Here is a 21899-nt window from a genome sequence, read left to right as displayed (position 1 = left end):
GTGATCCCAATCCAGCAGTGACATGAAAAAACACAAAACTCTGGAGTGGGGCTTCGTTGTGAGTAGAGTTTGTGAAATAACATTTGACTGAAAACCGTTCTCATTCAGAATCCGCCAAGAAACCATTTTGATTGGAGAATTAATTGTTCTTTTACAACAGGAATGTTCAAAAAGGGCCAATAATGGGAAATTCACCCTGCGAGACCTTCTTGTTGTTCCCATGCAGAGGGTGCTGAAATATCACTTGCTGCTCCAGGTAAGTGAGATGTTTCCTATCCTGACCCATTGAATCATCTGTGGCTCCATTGCCTCCACCGGTGTTAGTTACAAAGGCTTAGTTCGCACATCCGTGTGAAGTGTTGGTGTGCCGCCTGATGAGTAATCGAACAGCACACAAACCCATTAAGTTTGTCCTATTCTTGTTCTCAGTATTGGATCGTAATGCGACAAGCTCTGAGTCTCACAGATCCCATATCTGGATCTGTGATTATCATGGAGGTGTGAATAGATCCGTGAAGTTCCATAGGTTCACGTGGCACCCAGACAGGTCACATGAATGTGTGAATGCAGCCTGCAGATGAGCACCCAAGTTGGTCGTTTTATATGTGGCAGATTCACTATAATTTAGACCATAAATTACACCATAAAATTATATTGGTAACCTGTGCCTACTGAATAAAGGAAAATATTACAATTTCTGGCGGGTAGACAGGTAAAGATGCATCACATTTGTTATGATGGGTGCGCCTTTTAACCCCTTCATGCTCCATCATGTATATATTTGCCATGAAGCGGGTTGGGGTGTATGGATCAGGTGAACTTGCTCCACAGATGGTAGGTATGGGCTGTGTTATACAATAAGTACCTGCCTCTGAAAGCAGCTATTGGAGCTAGCTCTGTTCACTTCTATTTAACGTCTTAGAACACACTGTCAGTCACTGAATGCAGCATTTAAGTCATTCCATTTGGGCAGCGCAACCTTTCAGATGCCCATGGGCTCCCCGCAATGTGCAGGTAGGTTGCCATAGCTTTGAGGCCTTCTGAAGGGCCCTGTCGCTACCATTCTGGTACTTATGTGTGAAGCTCAGCCACGGGATGAGCTTCATAGGAGATTTGCAGTGAAGCATTGCAGTATATAGTACAAGTACAGATGGTGTAAATTAATTTGCAAGATCCGGTCCAGCGACTGCATTGGTAATCTGGGGCAGCAGACAGGAGCCCTGGGAATCAGCTCCTAGCTGATGGCATCCCTGGCTCCTCTTTTGGTTAGCCGGATTGGCACAACGTCTTCGTTGCTGCCTGATACACATGTGATGTTGTCAGCTATTCAAAAGAAAAGCCAGGGATGCCAGGAGGTGGTGACGAATCCATTTGCATCATCTAAGTACAGTCATTCAAACGATTAAAGGCTTATTTTATTTATGGGGACTAAAAAATAAAGTGTAACATAGAAAAAGAAAAGAATCTATTAAAAATAATCATAAAAAAATAAAGCATGGGAATTTTACTCAACCTGTTTTTCCCAAATTAAAAATAAAGAAATAAAAAAATCAGCATATTTGGTATTTCCATGTCTGTAAAAGTACAAAATATGAAAATTACGAAAATTATTTAACCCATAAAATAAACACCGTAAAGGAAAAAATTGAAATGTTGATTTTTTTATCTCTTCATGTCATCCAAAAAATACAACATAAAGCAATCAAATCACTTGTATCCCAAAATGGTAATAATAGAAACTACAGCTCACTGCTAAAAAAAATGTGGAAAATGCAACTCAACTCGATTTTTTTGTGCAAACTGCACAATGAACGCTGTAATAACGAAACCCCACAAAACGTTGGCAGATTTTCACTATTTCACCACATGTTTTTCCGTATGATATTGTAAAGTAAATGGTGAAACTACGTCTCATCCTACAAAAAAAGAAGTCCTCAAGAAGTTACTTGGAAGAAAAAGAGGAAACAATTAAGGGTTGGTTCCTCTTACTCCGGCACAAATCAGTTTAGTACTGACGTGTTATGTGTCAGGCTTATTCATTTTCTGCCGTACTGTTTTCGCCTTGAGTTTTTTCTTTCTCTTTTTTTTTTGCTTTATATGACTTCAATATTTTGGTTATCATTACTTGGATTCAAGGCAGAAGATGTTTAAATTGAGGGATGAAGTTCTTGAAGCCGGGCTTAGCTTAAGAATGACATCTCCACTTGCCGCCTGTAAGGAGCGGGCAGCCTTCAGGTGAGCCTTTAATTAGGGCAGGAAGATATAGTGCGCGTTGCGTTTGATGGCTGTTTGGAGGCTGATTAGAAGCAGAAGAGATCTATAATTCTTGCCGTGCCTCTGACCCGCTGCTGATGCCGGAGAACTGTCACTTTGACAAACAAGTGCGGCTTTAGCCCACAGAACAAACTGCACTCGGAGGAGACCAAATTATTTATTTCTCTTTTTTTGCATTCTCAAATGATACCAGTTTCAATATTTGCAGAGTAGCCTGAGGACGAGAGTATTAATATATTCTCCAGGCTCCCTATGAATTTGCCTTCGAACTCCATTTATTGCTCCACTTTATTGTTTCAACCATGGAACCGTACAAATGTCTACAATCCTGTCTTTGCTTCCCATAAGTGCTGTCGATGGCTGCTGTTTTCCCTTATAGCTGCTTTTATCTGCTCTGGTCTACAGCCATTCAGAACCTCATTGTAACTAGTCCCTGATCCATAGTAAACTTCCCCCTCGTAACGTGAGAATTACTGCACTATAGTGTCACAAATTGCAGGCCATTTCATACTTTTTTTGTAGTAACTTGTGCTTTCGGAAGGGGAAGCTGAAATTCTGCAAATTGTGTTTTACTGGTGCCTGAGAACTGGTATGACTATTCTTCTAGACAGGCCGTTGTCAGTGTGACCGGAAAACACCATGTGCAATAAATATACTGCTGCTCTTACAAGTGAAATCATGTAGAGAGAAGAGGAACGTATGCACAGAATTAAAGGGACTGTCAGCAGGTGTTTGCTATGTAATCTAAGAACAGCATAATGTAAGGCCAAAGACCCTGATTCCAGTGTTGTGTCACTTACTGGGCTGCTTGCTGCAGTTTTGACAAAAATCCCTGTTTTCTTTGCTGTAGATATAGCAGTGGTCAGCATTCTGCGCTGTGTATAACCCCACCCACACCACTGATTGGCAGCTTCTTGTGTACACTGTCAGCAAGCGGCCAATCAGTGGAGGGGGCGGGGTTATGACAATTAGTTGGACTGCTTGCCACTTGACACCTAGTCCTCTAGTGATCATCTACTGCTGATAATACACTGATTGCTTTGAAACTAGAGCAAGCAGCCCAGTAAGTGACTCATCGCTGGAATCAGAGTCTCTGGCCCGACATTATGTTGTTCTCAGATTACAAAGCAAAAATCTGCTGACAGATTCATTTTCATGGGGTTGCTACTACTTTTACACTGGTGACTTATCCATAGGATAGGTCATGAGTATAAGATTGGTGGGGTCCAACACCTGATACCCCCATCAGTAAGCAGCTATTGATATAACCCTTTTAATGCCAAATGTTCCTATTTTTTGATAAATGAAATACAGCTCTGGCAAAAATGAAGAGACCACCATATCAAAACCCTGTCATGGGCAGCCCAATCTCCAGACCTGAACCCCATTGAAAACCTCTGGAATGTAAACAGGAGGATGATGGATAGTCACAAGCATCAAACAGAGAAGAACTGATTACATTTTTGTGCCAGGAGCAGTGTGAAAGACTGGTGGAAAGCATGCCAAGAGGCATGAAAGCTGTGATTAACAATCATGGTTATTCCACAAAATATTGATTTCTGAACTCTTCCTGAGTTGAAACATTAGTATTGTTGTTTCTAAATGACTATGAACTTGTTTTCTTTGCATTATTTGAGGTCTGAAAGCACTGGTTATATTTGTTTTATATTTCAGAGACATGTTGTCAGAACATTATAGAATAAATAAACAATTTACATTTTACTCAAACATATACCCATAAAGAGAAAAATCAGACAAACTGAACATTTTGCAGTGGTCTCTTAATTTTTGCCAGAGCTGTATATGTTTGAAGGAGCAAAAATGTCTGATGGTCAGACACAGATATGTACGCATGTGTGTGATGTTAATTCATAAAAAGCTTCTTGTTTGCTACTTGCTAAGCGCCAAAAATGTATTTATTAACACTGTATTATTATTATTATTACCTATTATTATTGGCAAATCCTGTGTGCGAAACAATCAGCGTGCAGAAATGAGTTTTTGATTTTCCAAACTTTTTGCAAAAAAAAAGGGAAAGCATTCTGCTTAACAGAATAGGCAAAATATCATACCTTATCATGTACAAATCTGCACAAGAAATTAAGGAGGTTATCCCCTTCTCCGACAATATCTTGTCAGTCATTATGTTTCCCTCATGTAAACTAGTAATGCTATACTCACCGCCGCTGCCTTTCCAGTGTTGTCGGCACCCGCTCTCCCGGGGCTCGCATGACGTTATGTCACACAAGCCCTGTAGCCAATCATTCTCACTTTCTTTGGGCTAAAAAGACACTTGGAAGAAGTGAGAGTCTGAGGTTGCTGCTCTCTGATTTCCCCCGGATGTCAGTTACGTGAGCCCCTAGAGAGCAGGGGCCGACTACAAAACTACATTTTCTTCTTCCTACCATCAATGACGATGCAATGCTTAGAAATATGTCTACAGCTTTTATATCCTTAACGTTTCTTTTTTTTTTAGGAGTTGGTAAAACACACTACTGATGAACAAGAGAAAAACAACCTGCGCCTGTCCCTGGATGCTATGAAGGTAAGGGGTCGACATTGCCCATTTTATGCTGCTAATTACTTCTCAAAGTGACTTTTCAACTTTCAATAATGATCAATTTATTGATAAGACTCTAAGGCGTAGAACAGCACGTTTTTGTATCTGCTGGCTACTTAGTATTAGGATACGTTCACACAAGCATACTGTATTGAAAAAAATCCCCCCAAAATGCATCATTTTTCATTAGTGATGAGAGAATGTGCTCGGATAATGCATTATCCAAGCATACTCATGTGCTAACCAAGTGTCTTTGGCATGCTCGAATAATATGTTCAAGTCCCTGTGGTCGCATGTCTCCTAGCCGCAACACGGGTTTTTACTAACAAACAGGCAGTGTTGCGGCTGTTGAACATCTGCGAGACGTGCAGCCGCGGGGACTCGAACATAGTGTACAAGAACGCCGAAGACACTCGGTTACCACCCGAGCATGGGGATAACACCTCATCCCAGCACATTTGCTCATCACTATTTTTCACCTGTTTTTGTCATCTGTGTGACATTTATTTTCATGCATGAGCTGTTAATAAAATTCCAAAGCCAAATACAGTTTCCTATGTTGAGAATTGCAATGTATCCATAAAAACCAGGCGCTATACGATTGATCCATACGAGATCCTATTTTTTATTTATTTTTTATACTTATCTATTACTAATACTATAGTTACATGGTAAAAAATGACATCCAGAATAAAGTGTTTTATTAGAAATAAAACAAAACACAGTTTTCCATTTTTATTTAAAAATAATAAGCACAGTTATACTCACCTAACGCCTATTCCACCGAAGCCCTCGTCTCCTGTAAGAAAATAAAAACAATAAACAACAATATCCCTCACCTCTCCGTTGTTATGTCCCACGCTGTAATCCATGTCTGCGGGATAAATAGTTTTTAACTTGTACTTTGCCAAGATGCGACCATCCAGGCTGAGAGCCATTGGTGAATGAGCTGCACATCATCATGACCAGCGGTGACATCATTGTGGTTACCGCCGGTCAGTGAAGCTGCATTCACAGCAGGGCTAAATTGCAGTGACCTCAGCACCTTGGGAAAAAGTCAGTCATGAGGTCACCACAGTTCAAGCTCAGTGTCTTCATAGCAGATCACCATGAAAAATTCTGAAATATATCCTGAAATAGTGTACAAAACAATTCTGGGGTGGGCATGGCCTTATCTTAGTTGTGGATCTTTACATGTAAAAAGAGTCGGACTTGGACTGTTGATTGCCAGACAATAGAATTCACAATTTTGGATTAGCGGCATCAGTTCCCACAGCTCTTGGTCTCTTGGACGGTCTAAACTTTACTTTATTTGGTCAGAGGTTGCATACTTTTAGAAAAGTGTTATAGGGAACCTGTCATTAAATTCATGCTGCACGAGCCACCAGCAGGATAAATCAGAGCCTAGCTGCGCGATTGCAAGCAGGTATGTCTTTTCCAGAAACGCTCCGGCGATTCATCATTTGCATTTTTTAAAGTAAATTTTCATTCCATTTTGCTATTACTTGAGTCAAATTCTTAAAAATGGTGCACACAGTTCATGAATGTTGCGCAAAGTAAAAAATGATCTTTATTTTTCTCTTTATCTTTTACAGTGCCTTGCGAAAGTATTCGGCTCCTTGGAACTTTTCAACCTTTTCCGACATATCATGTGTCAAACATAAAGATACCAAATGTAAATTTTTGGTGAAGAATCAACAACAAGTGGAACACAATTGTGAAGTTTAACGCAATTTATTGGTTATTTAAATTTTTTTTGGAAATTCAAAAACGGAAAAGTGGGACATTCAATATTATTCGGCCCCTTTAACGTAATACTTTGTTGCACCACCTTTTGCTGCGATTTCAGCTGCAAGTCGCTTGGGGTATGTCTCTATCAGTTTTGTGCATCGAGAGACTGAAATTCTTGCCCATTCTTCCTTGGCAAACAGCTCGAGCTCAGTGAGGTTTGATGGAGATCGTTTGTGAACAGCAGTTTTCAGCTCTTTCCACAGATTCTCGATTGGATTGAGGTCTGGACTCTGACTTGGCCATTCTAACACCTGGATACGTTTATTTTTGAACCATTCCACTGTAGATTTAGCTTTATGTTTGAGATCATTGTCTTGTGCGAAGACAAATCTCCGTCCCAGTCTGAGGTCTTTTGCAGACTCCAACAGGTTTTCTTCAAGAATGGTCCTATATTTGGCTCCATCCATCTTCCCATCAATTTTAACCATCTTCCCTGTCCTTGCTGAAGAAAAGCAGGCCCAAACCATGATGCTGCCACCACCATGTTTGACAGTGGGGATGGTGTGTTCAGGGTGATGAGCTGTGTTGCCTTTACGCCAGACATATCGTTCGGCATTGTTGCCAAAAAGTTTGATTTTGGTTTCATCTGACCAGAGCACCTTCTTCCACATGTTTGGTGTGTCTCCCAGGTGGCTTGTTGCAAACTTTAAACAACACTTTTCATGGATATCTTTGAGAAATGGCTTTCTTCTTGCCACGCTTCCACAAAGGCCAGATTTGTGCAGTGTACGACTGATTGTTGTCCTATGGACAGACTGTCCTCAGCTGTAGATCTCTGCAGTTCATCCAGAGTGATCATGGGCCTCTTGGCTGCATCTCTGATCAGTCTTCTCCTTGTTTGAGATGAAAGTTTAGAGGGACGTCTGGGTCTTGGTAGATCTGCAGTGGTATTATACTCCTTCCATTTCAATATGATCGCTTGCACAGTGCTACTTGGGATGTTTAAAGTTTTGGAAATCATTTTGTATCCAAATCCGGCTTTAAACTTCTCCACAACAGTATCACGGACCTGCCTGTTGTGTTCCTTGGTCTTCATGATGCTCTCTGTGCTTCAAACAGAATCCTGAGACTATCACAGAGCAGGTGCATTTATACGGAGACTTGATTACACACAGGTAGATTATATTTATCATCATTAAGCATTTAGGACAACATTGGATCATTCAGAGATCCACAATGAACTTCTGGAGTGAGTTTGCTGCGCTGAAAGTAAAGGGGCCGAATAATATTGCACGCCCCACTTTTCAGTTTTTGAATTTCCCAAAAAATTTAAAATAACCAATAAATTTCGTTCAACTTCACAATTGTGTTCCACTTGTTGCTGATTCTTCACCAAAAATTTACATTTGGTATCTATGTTTGAAGCATGGTATGTGGGAAAAGGTTGAAAAGTTCCAGGGGGCCGAATACTTTCGCAAGGCGCTGTATTTGGCTTTTTAAGCAAACTGTGGCACAATTTGTGCAGAATTTTTTTTTAAAAATAACAGTCCAGATGGTGACTGGAGCATATTTGTGCCAAAATTATAAATATTTTTGAATAGTCACATTTGATGAGTTGGTCAAAAACGTCTGGAAAAGCGACAGTGTCGTAAAACTGATAAAATGAACTAAACAACAACAGATAACTTAAAAAAAGACACAAATCCCTTGATGAATCCAAAATAATGTTCAAAATGCAATGAGAAATTTCATCCATAGTTTGAAAAGCCTGTCAGGGACCCTGTGAAGAGACATAACATCTGGTCGGCTTCTCCATATGATTGACGCCGGGGTCTCTTTCATGAGTGTACATGGGGGCCGCACTCAACTAGTTACATCTCTCTCTATAATCAATGGTCGGCTTTTCAAACTATGTTCTCTCTTACCCCCTTAATGACCGCCAATACGTCTTTTAACTGACCTGAGATATAAGAGAATAGCCTCCCCATACAGGTGACAATCCAGCAGCCGTCGGCTGTACACTATAGCTGACAACTTGCTGCATCGGCCACGATCAGTGTTTGCACCATCCAACTCTGTTTAACCCCTTAGATGCTGCTGTCAATAGTGACTACATCATTATAAATGGTTAACAGAGTGTGGGGGCTTCCTCTTTATACAAATTGGTGTCTTCAGATCATGATTGTGTGGTCCTGATGTTTGCCATGGCAATTCATGACCAAGTAGTGGCCTTAGAGTCTGACTGCTGTTGTAATGAGTTCAGAAGTTAGAGACATTTAGGTGGTAACAATACACATTTTCATTTCTGTCATGCCACTTTGCATTAATTCCTGAAAAGCATCCGAAGGGTTAATAAACTACCTGATGGCAGTTTTCAATATGTCAGGGGGTGCTGTTTTTAAAATGGTATAACTTTTGGGGGTTTCCCAATATATGGGACCCCTAAAGTCACTTCAAACAAGGACACGTCCCTAAGAAATTAAATTTACTCGAATAAATGAAAAACTACAGCTACATTTTTAAAACTCTTAAAATGCTAACAAAATAAAAGAACATTTTACAAATGGTGCTGATGTAAAGCAGACATGTGGGAAATGTTATTTATTAATGTTTTTAGGTGGTATGACTATCTGGATTAAAGAAATAATCATTTAAATTGTGAAAATTGCTAATTTTCTAACATTTTTCTGATATTTTTTATAAATAAACACAAAACATATAGACCTAAATTTACCATTGTCATAAAGTATAATGCGTCCCGAAAAAACGATCTCAAAATCACTGGGATTTGTTGAAGCGTTCCAAGAGTTAATACCACATAAAGTGACACTGGTCAGATTTCAAAAATTTGGCTGTCACTAAGGGGTTAAAATGCCTCAATGTTTTGGAGAAATACCTGGCTGCAATTCATGGTGTCCGTGGTTCGGACAATGTGAATCTAGTGGCAGGTTCCCTTTAAATGAAATCTGTCAGTAGGTTTTTTCAATGTAATCTGAAGACAGCATGAGGAAGAGGTTAAAACACAGATTTCAGCAATGCCTCTCTAATCAAGGTCCGTGCTTTTGTTCGCTTGCGTGATTGTTTTAACAAAATGAGCTCATCATTGCTGGGACACAGCAGCGCGCGTACATGCTAGTCTGACACGCCCCCTCCTGTGATAAGCTCCTCACTATCTATGGATGTTCAGAGCCTGTGTGGGCGGGGTTAGATGTGGTGTGGGCGGGGGCAGCTTCCTCAGCTCTGCTGTATCGCTAAATCTAAAACCTCTGTGTGAGAACGGCTGCACCCAATAATCTAAGTGATACATTGTTGGATTCAGCTCCTCTTTGCCTACATCACACTGCTCTCAGATGAGGTAGCAAAAAACTGCTGATAGATTCCCTTTAAGTAAGCTTATATACTGCTAGCAGAACCCTTTTAAGAAGATTGAAAGTAGCCGATCACTATCAGAGTCAGCCTCATACACTACAATGTGTAGTATACAATAGAATGGACTTGTTAGTACGGGAGCTTCTAAAACCGCACATGACAATTTTACCAGTTTGCAGCAGTAATGTGTCCCCTTTATTTACAGGATTTAGCTCAGTACGTGAATGAGGTTAAAAGGGACACAGAGACTATTCGGGAAATCGAGCAATACCAGCACTGCATAGAGAACCTGGTGAGTGATTCCTGCTGTGGGAACATTGGGAGCAGCTCTGGCAGTGCCAGGGCAGGACAGTGGGCACACCAGGACATGAACACTTGTCTAACACATGTCAGCCGAATGGTGGAACAACTATATTCAAGGGGACATCAAAATGTTCTAGACTAAAAATTATCTGGAAAATGTCTAGGAAGCATTGATATTCTACGGTCTCTGGGGTTTGTTACATTCGGAAGGGCTATGTAAAAGGAAGATCAGGCAGGTTGGGCGTTACCTGACTTATTATTTCCCCTGGAGATAACCTTCCTCGCTGGTATGATTCCCTATGTATCATCACACTACAGCTATCCTCCTTCCATGACTTTATTGGAAACGCACGATTACGACCACTTATCGTAAGGACCCTTGCACATGACAAGGCCGCCTGCATGGAGGCACATGATTATGTGCCAAAAACTTTCATGTGCCACTACTTGATGCCTCCATAAAGAGAAGCTCAACCTTTGTTATAATTTGTCATTTTTCATTCTCCTTGTAATTACAAGCGGGTCAATGATGGTCCAGGTCCTGAGACCCCCACCCAAGAGGTGTGCAGCTCAGAGGACAGGAGTGCTTAGCCTCCAAACCTACCATTCTATTGAATCCGTGCCCTGTTCAGTGCTGTGCTCCTGCCTCCTAAACTCAGGGGGAAGTGAGAGAGGTTGAGTGATCGGAGGGTTCTCAGTACCTGAACCTCCACCAATATGCTATAAGCCTCTTTAAGGCACCTTGTTCTCCACCAGTGCTATTTGTTTCGGCAAGATTACCCTCATGATATGGCATGCAAAAGAACATGACACAATTATTTTTCTCCCGTGAGTATGCACGGAATCTGGAAATGTCAGAACAAAATCTGAGAAAAGTAACCTCTGTGTGTCTCCATATACAAAGGGGCTTTCATTCTAGCCCCAAGGACAGGCAGCTCTACAGCTGATACCTCGGCACAGTGAGCGCTTGGAGGGTGTAGGCTTCAACTTTGGCTTTTCTCCGGCATGTTTGGAGCGGGCCAGCTCCTAGAAACACTGAAAACTGCACTCGCAAAATGCTCAAAAGAATCTTTTCAAAAAGCGACTTTCTGTTTTTTTTATGTCCAGTCTTTTATATGCTTCAGGCTTTCAAAAATGTCAAGCAGTTAAAAGAAGTGACAGGTCCATTCATCCGGTGTTTACTGCTAGGAAGATGTTCAAAGGGAAGGCCAAAACGCTCCCAGAAGATGCCAGAGTCAGTGAGCGATTCCTGAGGCATCTTCTGCTTCAAAAAAATCGCTGAAAAAAGAGTGTAGTGTGAACATAACTTTAGCCTATGTTTATACAGTTTTTTGGGGAGTTTTCTGGACAGGTGCTCTCCAAAAATCCTCCTCAAAAACTGCTTCAATATTGCTTGGAAATCTCTTCTACTCATTTGTATCGTAAATCGTTTTCACATTGCTGTGCACTGCGTCCATTTTTTGTGCCTTTTATTACAATTTTCAAGCAGATTCCGCCATCATATTGTGTGCACATTGCTTGAGGCTATGTCCACACATAGTCTTTTTGCTGAGATTTTGGAGGAGAAGAAGAGGAGAAACTCAAGATTTTGAAGAATTTTAAGATTTGGAGGAGGATTTGGAGAGTTTACGCTCAGTTTCTGCTCTGGAAACTCCTCAAAAAACTCTGCATTTGCATAGCCTTAGGGTGTGTTTACACTTAGTCTTTTTGCTGAGTTTTTGGAGCAGACATTTCATGTTTTTCAAGAGTTTTAAGAGGGATTTGTGGTTATGTGCACACGGCCTCTTTTTCAAGTGGATTCTGTCTGGAATATTTCTGGAAAAGTGCACAGCACTGTAAGGGTATGTGCACAAGTTGCGGATTTTGCTGCGGATCCGCAACAGATTTGCCATGAGTTTACAGTACCATGTAAACCTATGGAAAACAAAATCCACAGTGCCCATGCTGCAAAAAAAAAAACCACGCAGAAACGTAGCGTTGTTTATTCCGCAGCATGTCAATTCTTTATGCAAATTCCGCAGCTGATTACACCTGCTCCATAATAGGAATCTGCAGGTGTAAAACCGCAGGTGGAATCTGCACAAAAATCACGGTAAATCCGCAGTAATTCCGCAATGCGGATTACCTGCAGATTTATCAAAATCAGTCTGGAAAAATCCGCACCACTTTCCACAACGTGTGCACGTGGCCTAAAATCTAAAAACAAAAACGTGCATATGTTCAGTATTTAGTTACTTCTTGCAACGGTTTTAGGCTTAGCTTGGGAGAAGCCGGTGGCTACACTGGCGTCTATAAGGCGCTATGTGCACATAGACAATTTCTACTCCAAAAGCTCATAAAAAAAGCCTCTGTGTGCACATAGCCTTAGGTAGAAGATTGTCCGACTCGTCCAGGAGGTGTCCACTGTTTTATAGACATTCTCAGAACGCTGACCATTATATTCAGAGATGAGGTTTTAGCAATCTGAGATATGTTAAAATGATCTTAATCTAGGACACACAGGGATCTATCTACATCCCTCTCTACACAACATGTTTTCATGTAATTAAACCCTACCATAGTGTATATCAGACATGGGGTGTATGCATGTAACTCATTGCAGCTTATAGGGCACAAGTAGATAGCAGGGAATTTTGTATAGTAGCTGTAAATGCAGCACATTTTTCGCAGTTATTAGTTTTCATGTGCTGTCTGTTCTGATTTGTAGTGCAATATCAGGGATGACCACTAGAGGGCAGGAGAAGATAATGAACGCATCGCTGTAGCTTTACTTATCAGACAGTTCCAGTTGCGTAAAGCTTCGGCAGTGCGCTGTATGGAGGGACTGTATCATTGTAACAACCGTGTCAAATGTGCAATTCTGCATGAAAACACTGAACTAATCAAAATTGTACATTCAAGTTCACCAAAACCTTTTGCAATAGGTTTTGGTATTAACCTGTTAATGATAATTTAGTGAATATATAATATATGAAATGCTAGTAATTCACGCCCCTTAAACTATATGATGTAGTCTGCGAACAACTTACTAAACGCACTCTCATCCCATGTGCCCTGGACGTGGATGAACTGGGGCACCACAGTCATGTGGTCATGTCATCTTCATGTATTTCTATGCAATGGTCATGTGCGGGTTATAGAACCGCTGGCCAGTCCGAGGACTGCTTTCCGATCTCGGTCCGATTTATATAGCCGTCTGATTGTGCCCTAAAAGGTAACTATCGATTTATGCAATACTAGATTGTGGCCCGATTCTAACGCATCGGGTATTCTAGAATTTGCATGTCCCCGTAGTATATGGACAATGATGATTCCAGAATTCGCGTCAGACTGTGCCCGTCGCTGATTGGTCGAGGCAACCTTTATGACATCATCGTCGCCATGGCAACCATTATGACATCTACGTCGATACTGTGCCCGTCGCTGATTGGTCGAGGCGAATTCGCGGCAGACTGTGCCCGTCGCTGATTGGTCGAGGCAACCTTTATGACATCATCATCGCCATGCTGTGCCCGTCGCTGATTGGTCGAGGCCGCCAGTCCTCAACCAATCAGAGACGCGGGATTTCCAGGACAGACAGACAGAAAAACCCTTAGACAATTATATATATAGACTAGATGGTGGCCCGATTCTAACGCATCGGGTATTCTAGAATATGCATGTCCCCGTAGTATATGGCCAATGATGATTCCAGAATTCGCGGCAGACTGTGCCCGTCGCTAATTGGTCGAGGCAACCTTTATGACATCATCGTCGCCATGGCAACCATTATGACATCTACGTCGATACTGTGCACGTCGCTGAATCAGAAACGTGAGATGTCTACGTCCTTTATGACATCATCGTCGCTGTGCCCGTTGCTGATTGGTCGAGGCCTGACGACCTCGACCAATCAGAGACGCGGGATTTCCAGGACAGACAGACAGACAGAAAGACAGACAGACAGAAAGACAGACAGAAAGACAGACAGACGGAAAAACCCTTAGGCAATTATATATATAGATATCTACGGTATATATTTTAAACGAGTGTATGTATCGATGATGATGTCATAATGGTTGCCCTAGTGACGATGATATAAAGGTTGTCATGGCGAAGATGATGTCATAATGGTTGCCATGGCGACGATGATGTAATAATAGGTTGTAATGGTGACTGTTATGTCAGAATGGTTGCCATGGCGAAGATGATGTCATAATGGGTATATGGGCTCGGAACTATGGGATGCAGGATAGGTATATAGGCACGAGACTATGGGATGGAGGCTGTGTATGATGGGCATATGGGCATGGGACTAAGGAATGGAGGATGTGTAAGATGGGTATATGGGCATGCGACTATGGGATGGAGGATATGTATGATGGGTATATGGGCACGGGACTATAGGATGGATGATGAGTATATGGGCACGGGACTATGAGATGGAGGATGTGTATGATGGGTATATTGGCACGGGACTATGGGATGGAGGATATGTATGATGGGTATATGGGCACGGGACTATAGGATGGATGATGAGTATATGGGCACAGGACTATGGGATGGAGGATGTGTATGATGGGTATATTGGCATGGGACTATGGGATGGAGGATATGTATGATGGGTATATGGGCACGGGACTATAGGATGGATGATGAGTATATGGGCACGGGACTATGGGAAGGAGGATGTGTATGATGGGTATATTGGCATGGGACTATGGGATGGAGGATATGTATGATGGGTATATGGGCACGGGACTATAGGATGGATGATGAGTATATGGGCATGGGACTATGGGATGGAGGTTTTGTATGATTGTATATGGGCACGGGACTATGGGATGGTGGATATGTATGATGGGTATATGGGCACGGGACTATAGGATGGATGATGAGTATATGGGCACAGGACTATGGGATGGAGGATGTGTATGATGGGTATATTGGCATGGGACTATGGGATGGAGGTTTTGTATGATTGGCATATGGGCACGGGACTATGGGATGGAGGATATGTATGAAGGGTATATGGGCACGGGACTATGGGATGAAGGATAATCATTATAATTTGTTATAACTAACCACAGTTAGTTAGTTACTATGCCCGGGCAACACGCCGGGCTCTTCAGCTAGTGTGTATATATATATATATATATATATATATATATATATAGATTATATATATATATATATATATATATATATATATATCACAATCATATGGGCTGCTATGTGCTGCTTATTGGTGGTGGTCCGGGTCCTGAGACTTGTAACGTTTGGTCAGAATATCACTCTATCATTCTGAAATGCTCCTCTCCTGCATGAGAACAGTAGATGGGTTGAATAGTAAGTCTGCGGTTCCATACACCGCTCTATGATGAGAGTGAATGTATGGACCCATAGACTCACCACTAATGAACCTCTACACCGCTCTGTACGTGCCACTCATGCAGGAGCTGCGGACATCAGAGCAGTATTTTCACTGACAGCGGGGATCTCAGCACCCGAATCTCTGCCGATCAGCAGCACATAGCAGCCCCTCTAATATATTGAAAAATGTAGGAATTAATAGATATTATGTACATTTTAAATACTTATTACAATGTTTTGGCAGAATATTTATTGCCATTACATATAGAGCTCTGTGAAAAAAAAGTGTCTTCTTATTTCTAGAATCAGCCCTTGGTGTTGTTTGGAAGACCGAAAGTGGATTGTGAGATCAAATTTAGTACACTGGACAAGCGCGCGAGGCAGGACAGGTAAGGAGAGCGTCAGGACCGCGATCTATGACCTGCCTATCTGACTTATTGACCAGTCTATCCTCAGGAATAAGGACTAAGGGTAGCCACAGTGACATGTTTACTAAGCGACCCCCTGACAGGTAGACATTTATTGATCACACATGGGGACAGACTGACCTGTGGGGTCATTTCCAGCAAGAACCCAAGTGACTAAGTGAAATCAATGTAATTTTCCAAGTATTGAATACAGATAGTGCTGACCTGCACATTTCTTTCTGCACGGTCTTTCCTAGGTATATATTTCTCTTTGATCAGGCCGTCATTGTGTGTAAAAGAAGAGGGGACAATTATGAAATGAAAGAAGTGATAGATCTTCAAAAATACAAAATAACAAATAATCCAACTAACGACAAGGAGAATAAGAAGGTAAAGGGGAAAGTTACAGTTATAAATGTGTAATGGAAAGTGGAAAAGGGAGATTGATCAATAGCTGGAAAAGAAAAATATCTAAAAGAGTGTGAGATTGTGGGAAGGGGAAATACGCTAATGGTTATGCCTAAGGGTCTCCATTTATGTGTTTGATATGGTAACCTCGGCTCAGCCTTTTATGATCCAATAAATCAGGCTGCTATTGCTAAATTGATGATGCCCAGCGACCATAAAACACGGCCATACAATTATTAATTGGTCATTTTAAATCAACACTTAAAAAATAATTAATTGCTTGAACATTCAAAATGTAAAAGAAAAAATATTAATTGCTTGAACATTTAAGAGCTTAAAAATTATATGTAAGTCAGTACCTACCAGTAGGAATAGTTTTATTTGATTTTTCTCAGTTCTTGCTCCTTAGTTGCTTTTTAGCTTTGCTTTAGTTGGGCAGAGCTGTGATCTATGACAACAATTTAGATATACCAACTACAGGGAATTTCAGGTAGTCTGAGACACACCTCCTGTCCCATCATTGGTCCAGGCAGCAGCAGCCTGAACCAATGATGAGATAGTGGGCGTGTCCTAGACTACACTGCAGCTAAACTGTAATTGTAGATCACATCTCCGGAACAAAGGAAAACAAATAGTTGGCAATAATCCTTTATATGTACTGACTTAATCATTTTCGAATTCATCAAATTTGTTCTTCGAGTACTATTTATTTTGTATTGGCAACAACTTATGAGCTTCTCGGAACCCTAAGTAATCATGAATGATTTTGCTGCGATCAAGGGGTTGATTAAACACTAAACTTTACAGTGATACCCTTCTCCCTTCCATTGCTGGTTTTAGATCCATATTGTTTTTTTTCCATCAAGTGATATGTTAACAAAAAATTAAATAAATTACCTACTTTACTTCTGTCTGGAGGCATTTTGTAGAAGCAGTGCCCTTCTTACATCTCCAGGCTTCTACACCTTACGCTGATGTTGAGGCCTTTTCAGTTTCTCTCTTGCGTAAGATGGGAAAAAAAAGAAAAGAAAAAGCAAAGGACAGCAAAAAAACAAAGTTTAATAGACTTTTTTTTAGAAGGTGTAAATCAGCAATGAATTTATTAATATTCCTGATGGAAGTTTGTTTTTTTGCTCTACCAGGAACACTCCCCTGGCTCAGTGTCAGGGTTCATGGTCCCTTTACGTTAGTAATGTAACATCCATGTTTTTTATAGTGGTCGTATGGATTCTACCTTACACATGTGCAGGGGCAGAACGGATTTGAAATCTACTGCAAGACCAGAGATTTAAAGAAGAAATTGCTGGAACAGTTTGCAATGGCGTTGTAAGTTTGCTTTACATCTGCACAGTAGACCCGATGTCAGGTTTGATTGTAGGTTTCACATGTAAATGGAAAAGATGTATTTTGTGATTCAATATATACAGTAAAGTTATTCACTCATCAAATTTGGCAGGTCTGTCCTAGTATAAGAGTATACCCATACTAGAATAGTTAATAGTATGAAGACTGCTTTTTAATAAAAAAGAAACATGGCCGTCCACGAGAATGAACGTACAGGAGCAAGTTCAGACTCTTTATAAGAATCTTGATAAGGTATCGTTACCAGTCAAAAGTTTGCACATAACTGATCAAGTAATGTATTTTTTCTTTATTTTTATTAAAATGTGCACATTGCAGATCAGGCTGTAGGCATAAAAAACCACAAAGGAACACATATAGAATCAAGGAGTAAAGAAGCACGTGTGAAACATACTAGAAAGTGTTAAACCTTACATTTCCCTGTGTACCCCCCTTTTAGTGTGATGACAGCTTTACACCCCCTTTCCATTCTAGCGGAAGGTCTGATAAAACTGCTTTAGAGAATGCCTAGGGGTTGTAAAGTAAAAATAAAAGGGGGGAACCTTGGGGAATTTAAGATTTAATATAGTTTGTTTTCCATGTGTTTCTTTACTCTTGGCTTCCATACCCGTTCATTGGTGATTTTGCTGCCTTTAAGGTACCTTCACACATAACGATTTCGTTAACGATATCGTTGCTTTTTGTGACGTAGCAACGATATCGGTAACGAAATCGTTAAGCGTGACAGCGACCAACGATCAGGCCCCTGCTGGGAGATCGTTGGTCGCTGGGAATGATCAGAACCTTTTTTTGGTCGCTGATCACCCGCTGTCATCGCTGAATCGGCTGAATCACGTCCCCCGGCGTCAGCTTCCCGCACTGACTGTCAGCGCCGTCAGCTTCCCGCACTGACTGTGCTCCGCTTTACGGCCGGCCGGCACTGACACAATCAGTACGGGAAGGTGACGACGGGGGACGTGACAGACACTGGAATGTGAGTATGTTGTGTTTTTTTTTTTTTCATTTACAAAGATAACCAGGGTAAACATCGGGTTACTAAGCGCGGCCCTGCGCTTAGTAACCCGATGTTTACCCTGGTTACCCGGGGACTTCGGCATCGTTGGTCGCTGGAGAGCTGTCTGTGTGACAGCTCTCCAGCGACCACACAACGACTTACCAACGATCACGGCCAGGTCGTATCGCTGGTCGTGATCGTTGGTAAATCTTTTTTTAGTGTAACGGTACCTTTAGTCTGAATCTACATGGTTCACATTTCAATAAGAAAAAACTGTTGCATGAAGAGGTGTATCCCAACTTTTACTTCTTCTATATGTGTATATACACGATGTGTTCACAGCCCAACTTTTTGTGCCCTCGTATGAATGGATGACATGTTAGTTCTCATCTGTCTTCCGCAATCTATTTGTGTTTCTTTTTCTCACCATTTTATGATATCAGCTTGCTATTGGTGAATTCAAACATTATTGCTACATCAAGAAGATGAAAAACTCTTCCGATCACATTCAGATCACGCCGGAGCACGGATTGTCGCAGCCTGTTGAGCACAACCAGTTTTCAGCCTTCGCATGTAAATAGGAGGGATAATTACTGACAGCAACCACAATTGACAGATCAACAAATGATGTTGAACCAAGACAGATTACAATGTTTTTGTTTTTTTAATGCAAAATGATGAAAAAAAAATAGTATTATTCACTAACCGTACACTGAGTAGGCTTTGACTTCTGAGGTTCCGTCTCCAGTCCTGAGGATGGAGGTGCCCTGTGTCGCCAGCAAACATGCGGCTGTATATGTACCGTTACTAGAAAGTGCAAAAACATCCAAAAAAACAATCAGAATATTGTTCTCCAAGTCTTTCTATGGGATTATTTATCATTATAACATGATAAAAATTGTTCACACTGCAATTCCCATGTAGTGGTGAGAAGACGTTGCTTCAAAGTTAAGCACAAATTGCCTCTTTAGGTGGTCTCACGCATCGGGGGGCATTCATCAAAGCTTTTATGACAGGTATCAGTTACATAAGTCGCAGCCTGTACTGACTAGACTCTCTTCCGCTTCTCAATGTTCTGTCAGAAGAGAGTCTAGTAGGTATGTGATCACATGTATTCAAATGACATCCGTCCATCCACACAGAGAATACAAAGGAATCGTGACAGTGTGAGCAGCATATTAGGTCCGCTGTTCTAGCGGCATTTTTTTGCTGGCCGTATTGCCGGAATTTTCATGGTCTGCCGCAAAAACGGGCCTAAAAAATCTTGCGGATTGCCGTATTGAAAAAAAAAAATGCGTTCTGCAAATACGGTGTTAACAGTGCACCGCAAACAATGGGGGCTGTGTCCTTAAGCCGTGAAAAATATTGAGCAGGCCATACGGCGCTCCGACAAATTTACGCGGCCTGTTTTTGCGGCCCCATAAAAATGTATTTGGCCGCAAAAACGAGCCGAAAAATCACAGCACGTGTAAAGGTAGCCTAACAGTGCTGGCACCAGATGTAAGTTGTTGTTATTTTACTGATGAGAACAAGGGGATTCAGAAGGGGGTTGTCCGAGTATTGGACAACCCCTTTAACAAACACCACAGAAATATAATATTTTTAACTTCAAATTGCATTCCTGTATTAGTTGTTGGATAATCAGAAAGACCAGAATGTAAAATGTCTGCAATTATATTTGTTCCCATTGCTCCATGACTTGTATGGTGACCCTGAGAAGACTCAGCGCCTCTTCTCCAAATCGCTCTTACATTTTTCTTCTCCGATCCTTATACAGAGGATACAATATTCCTTTACAATAACACAAATATCCGCTATGTTTGCTCAGCTTAAATGTATTTTCCCGGCGTATCTTCAGCAATCCTTATCAGCTGAGTGGTAACTTAGATTCAGGCAGTTTTTTTAGGAACAGAATGAATGCATTTGGGTAGAGAAAAAACACATCTCATGAATAAAATAATGGTTCTTTAGGGGAAGACGCGGCGTGAATGTCAGACTTGTGCAGAAGGTTCTGCTTGTCTGTCAGGATCTGATAAATTCAAGCAGATTTGTAGTCAAAGAATCTGTTCAATCTCTCCAGGGTCATTTTATGTTTATATCTAGAGAAACCAGCTACCTGTTTAGTCATATGAAGTTGTCTACACAACAGCAGAAAGCCTCCATGTCTGGTCAATGTGGGAGCACGTGGGGTCTTACAGCTTAGAAAACATGGCTGCTCTCTCCCAGAACAGTGCAGCACCTTTCCACCGGCCACCTGAGGTAAATCTGTGTTGTAATATCATTCATTAGCTGTGGTGATGATTCTAGGAGAAAGGAGCCATGCTTTTTTTTAGCCCCGTAATGCCTCATTGCTAGTAATTATGAATTTATGAGTGACTAAATAGTCCTGATGTGTTATGAGGCTTTGATATGTCTGTCCCCGCTTAAGACCTCCTCATGTTAGTACAATTTACCAGAATAGAACACTGTTAATAGGGTCATTTTAAGGAGATTATCCAATGCAAGGTTTATGATTCCTCACTGTGTAAAAGGGTTAAAAGTTTATAAACAGCAATTTTTGTGTTTCGATTGTCCACCATTTTTAAGATATTTATTTGCTGTTAGTGAATGGGAACACTTGTTCACGCTCACAGACTGCAAACCTGTCGACAGTGGGTACAGTTGTGTTCGGTCTAGGCTATATTCTGGCAGCTTTAATGTGGGGTCCACTACCGGACAATCCCCACCTAATCAATTCAGCAATGCAGTGAATAAGGACTAACGTCTGAAACGCGTTTGCTGCTGTTCATTACCCTACAGGTTTTTATGGATTTGTAGATTTTTAAATAAACTTCAAGTTTTTATGGACCTCCTCATTTTGCTGGATTCTTTCTTCTTTTGATAAGAATTCAGGATCCCATATAAAAGAAAAACAATATATACTAATCCCCTGCAGCATCGCTGTTCCTGCCATCTCCATTTCTGCTGTCGCTTTTAGGCTGCGACTGACATGTGACAACACAAGTTACATCACTCTCCAGGAACAACGGTGTGGACATTGCTGGAAGGGTCTCGCTGCAGGAGATGAGTAACCATTGCACTTTTTTATATGGGGTCCTGATAGTGAACAACCCCTTTAACAGCCCTGGTAGGCAATGGC

General features: G+C 41.2%; 1 protein-coding gene across 3 annotated transcripts in view; it reads left to right on the top strand.

The window, feature by feature from the left end:
- Positions 1 to 21899, top strand: part of VAV3 (vav guanine nucleotide exchange factor 3) — a 237549-nt gene that overhangs the window by 136770 nt on the left and 78880 nt on the right. For all 3 annotated transcript variants that reach the window (XM_069737388.1, XM_069737389.1, XM_069737387.1), the window contains exons 10-15: positions 161 to 256; positions 4751 to 4819; positions 10140 to 10226; positions 15893 to 15978; positions 16254 to 16386; positions 17621 to 17730. In XM_069737388.1, coding sequence (XP_069593489.1) covers positions 161 to 256; positions 4751 to 4819; positions 10140 to 10226; positions 15893 to 15978; positions 16254 to 16386; positions 17621 to 17730 — 581 coding nt within the window. The remainder of the gene's footprint in view (positions 1 to 160; positions 257 to 4750; positions 4820 to 10139; positions 10227 to 15892; positions 15979 to 16253; positions 16387 to 17620; positions 17731 to 21899) is intronic.

This window comes from Ranitomeya imitator, chromosome 8 (genome assembly GCF_032444005.1).
Source record: "Ranitomeya imitator isolate aRanImi1 chromosome 8, aRanImi1.pri, whole genome shotgun sequence".
Taxonomy (NCBI): domain Eukaryota; kingdom Metazoa; phylum Chordata; class Amphibia; order Anura; family Dendrobatidae; genus Ranitomeya; species Ranitomeya imitator.
This window is presented reverse-complemented; position numbering and strand designations above follow the sequence as displayed.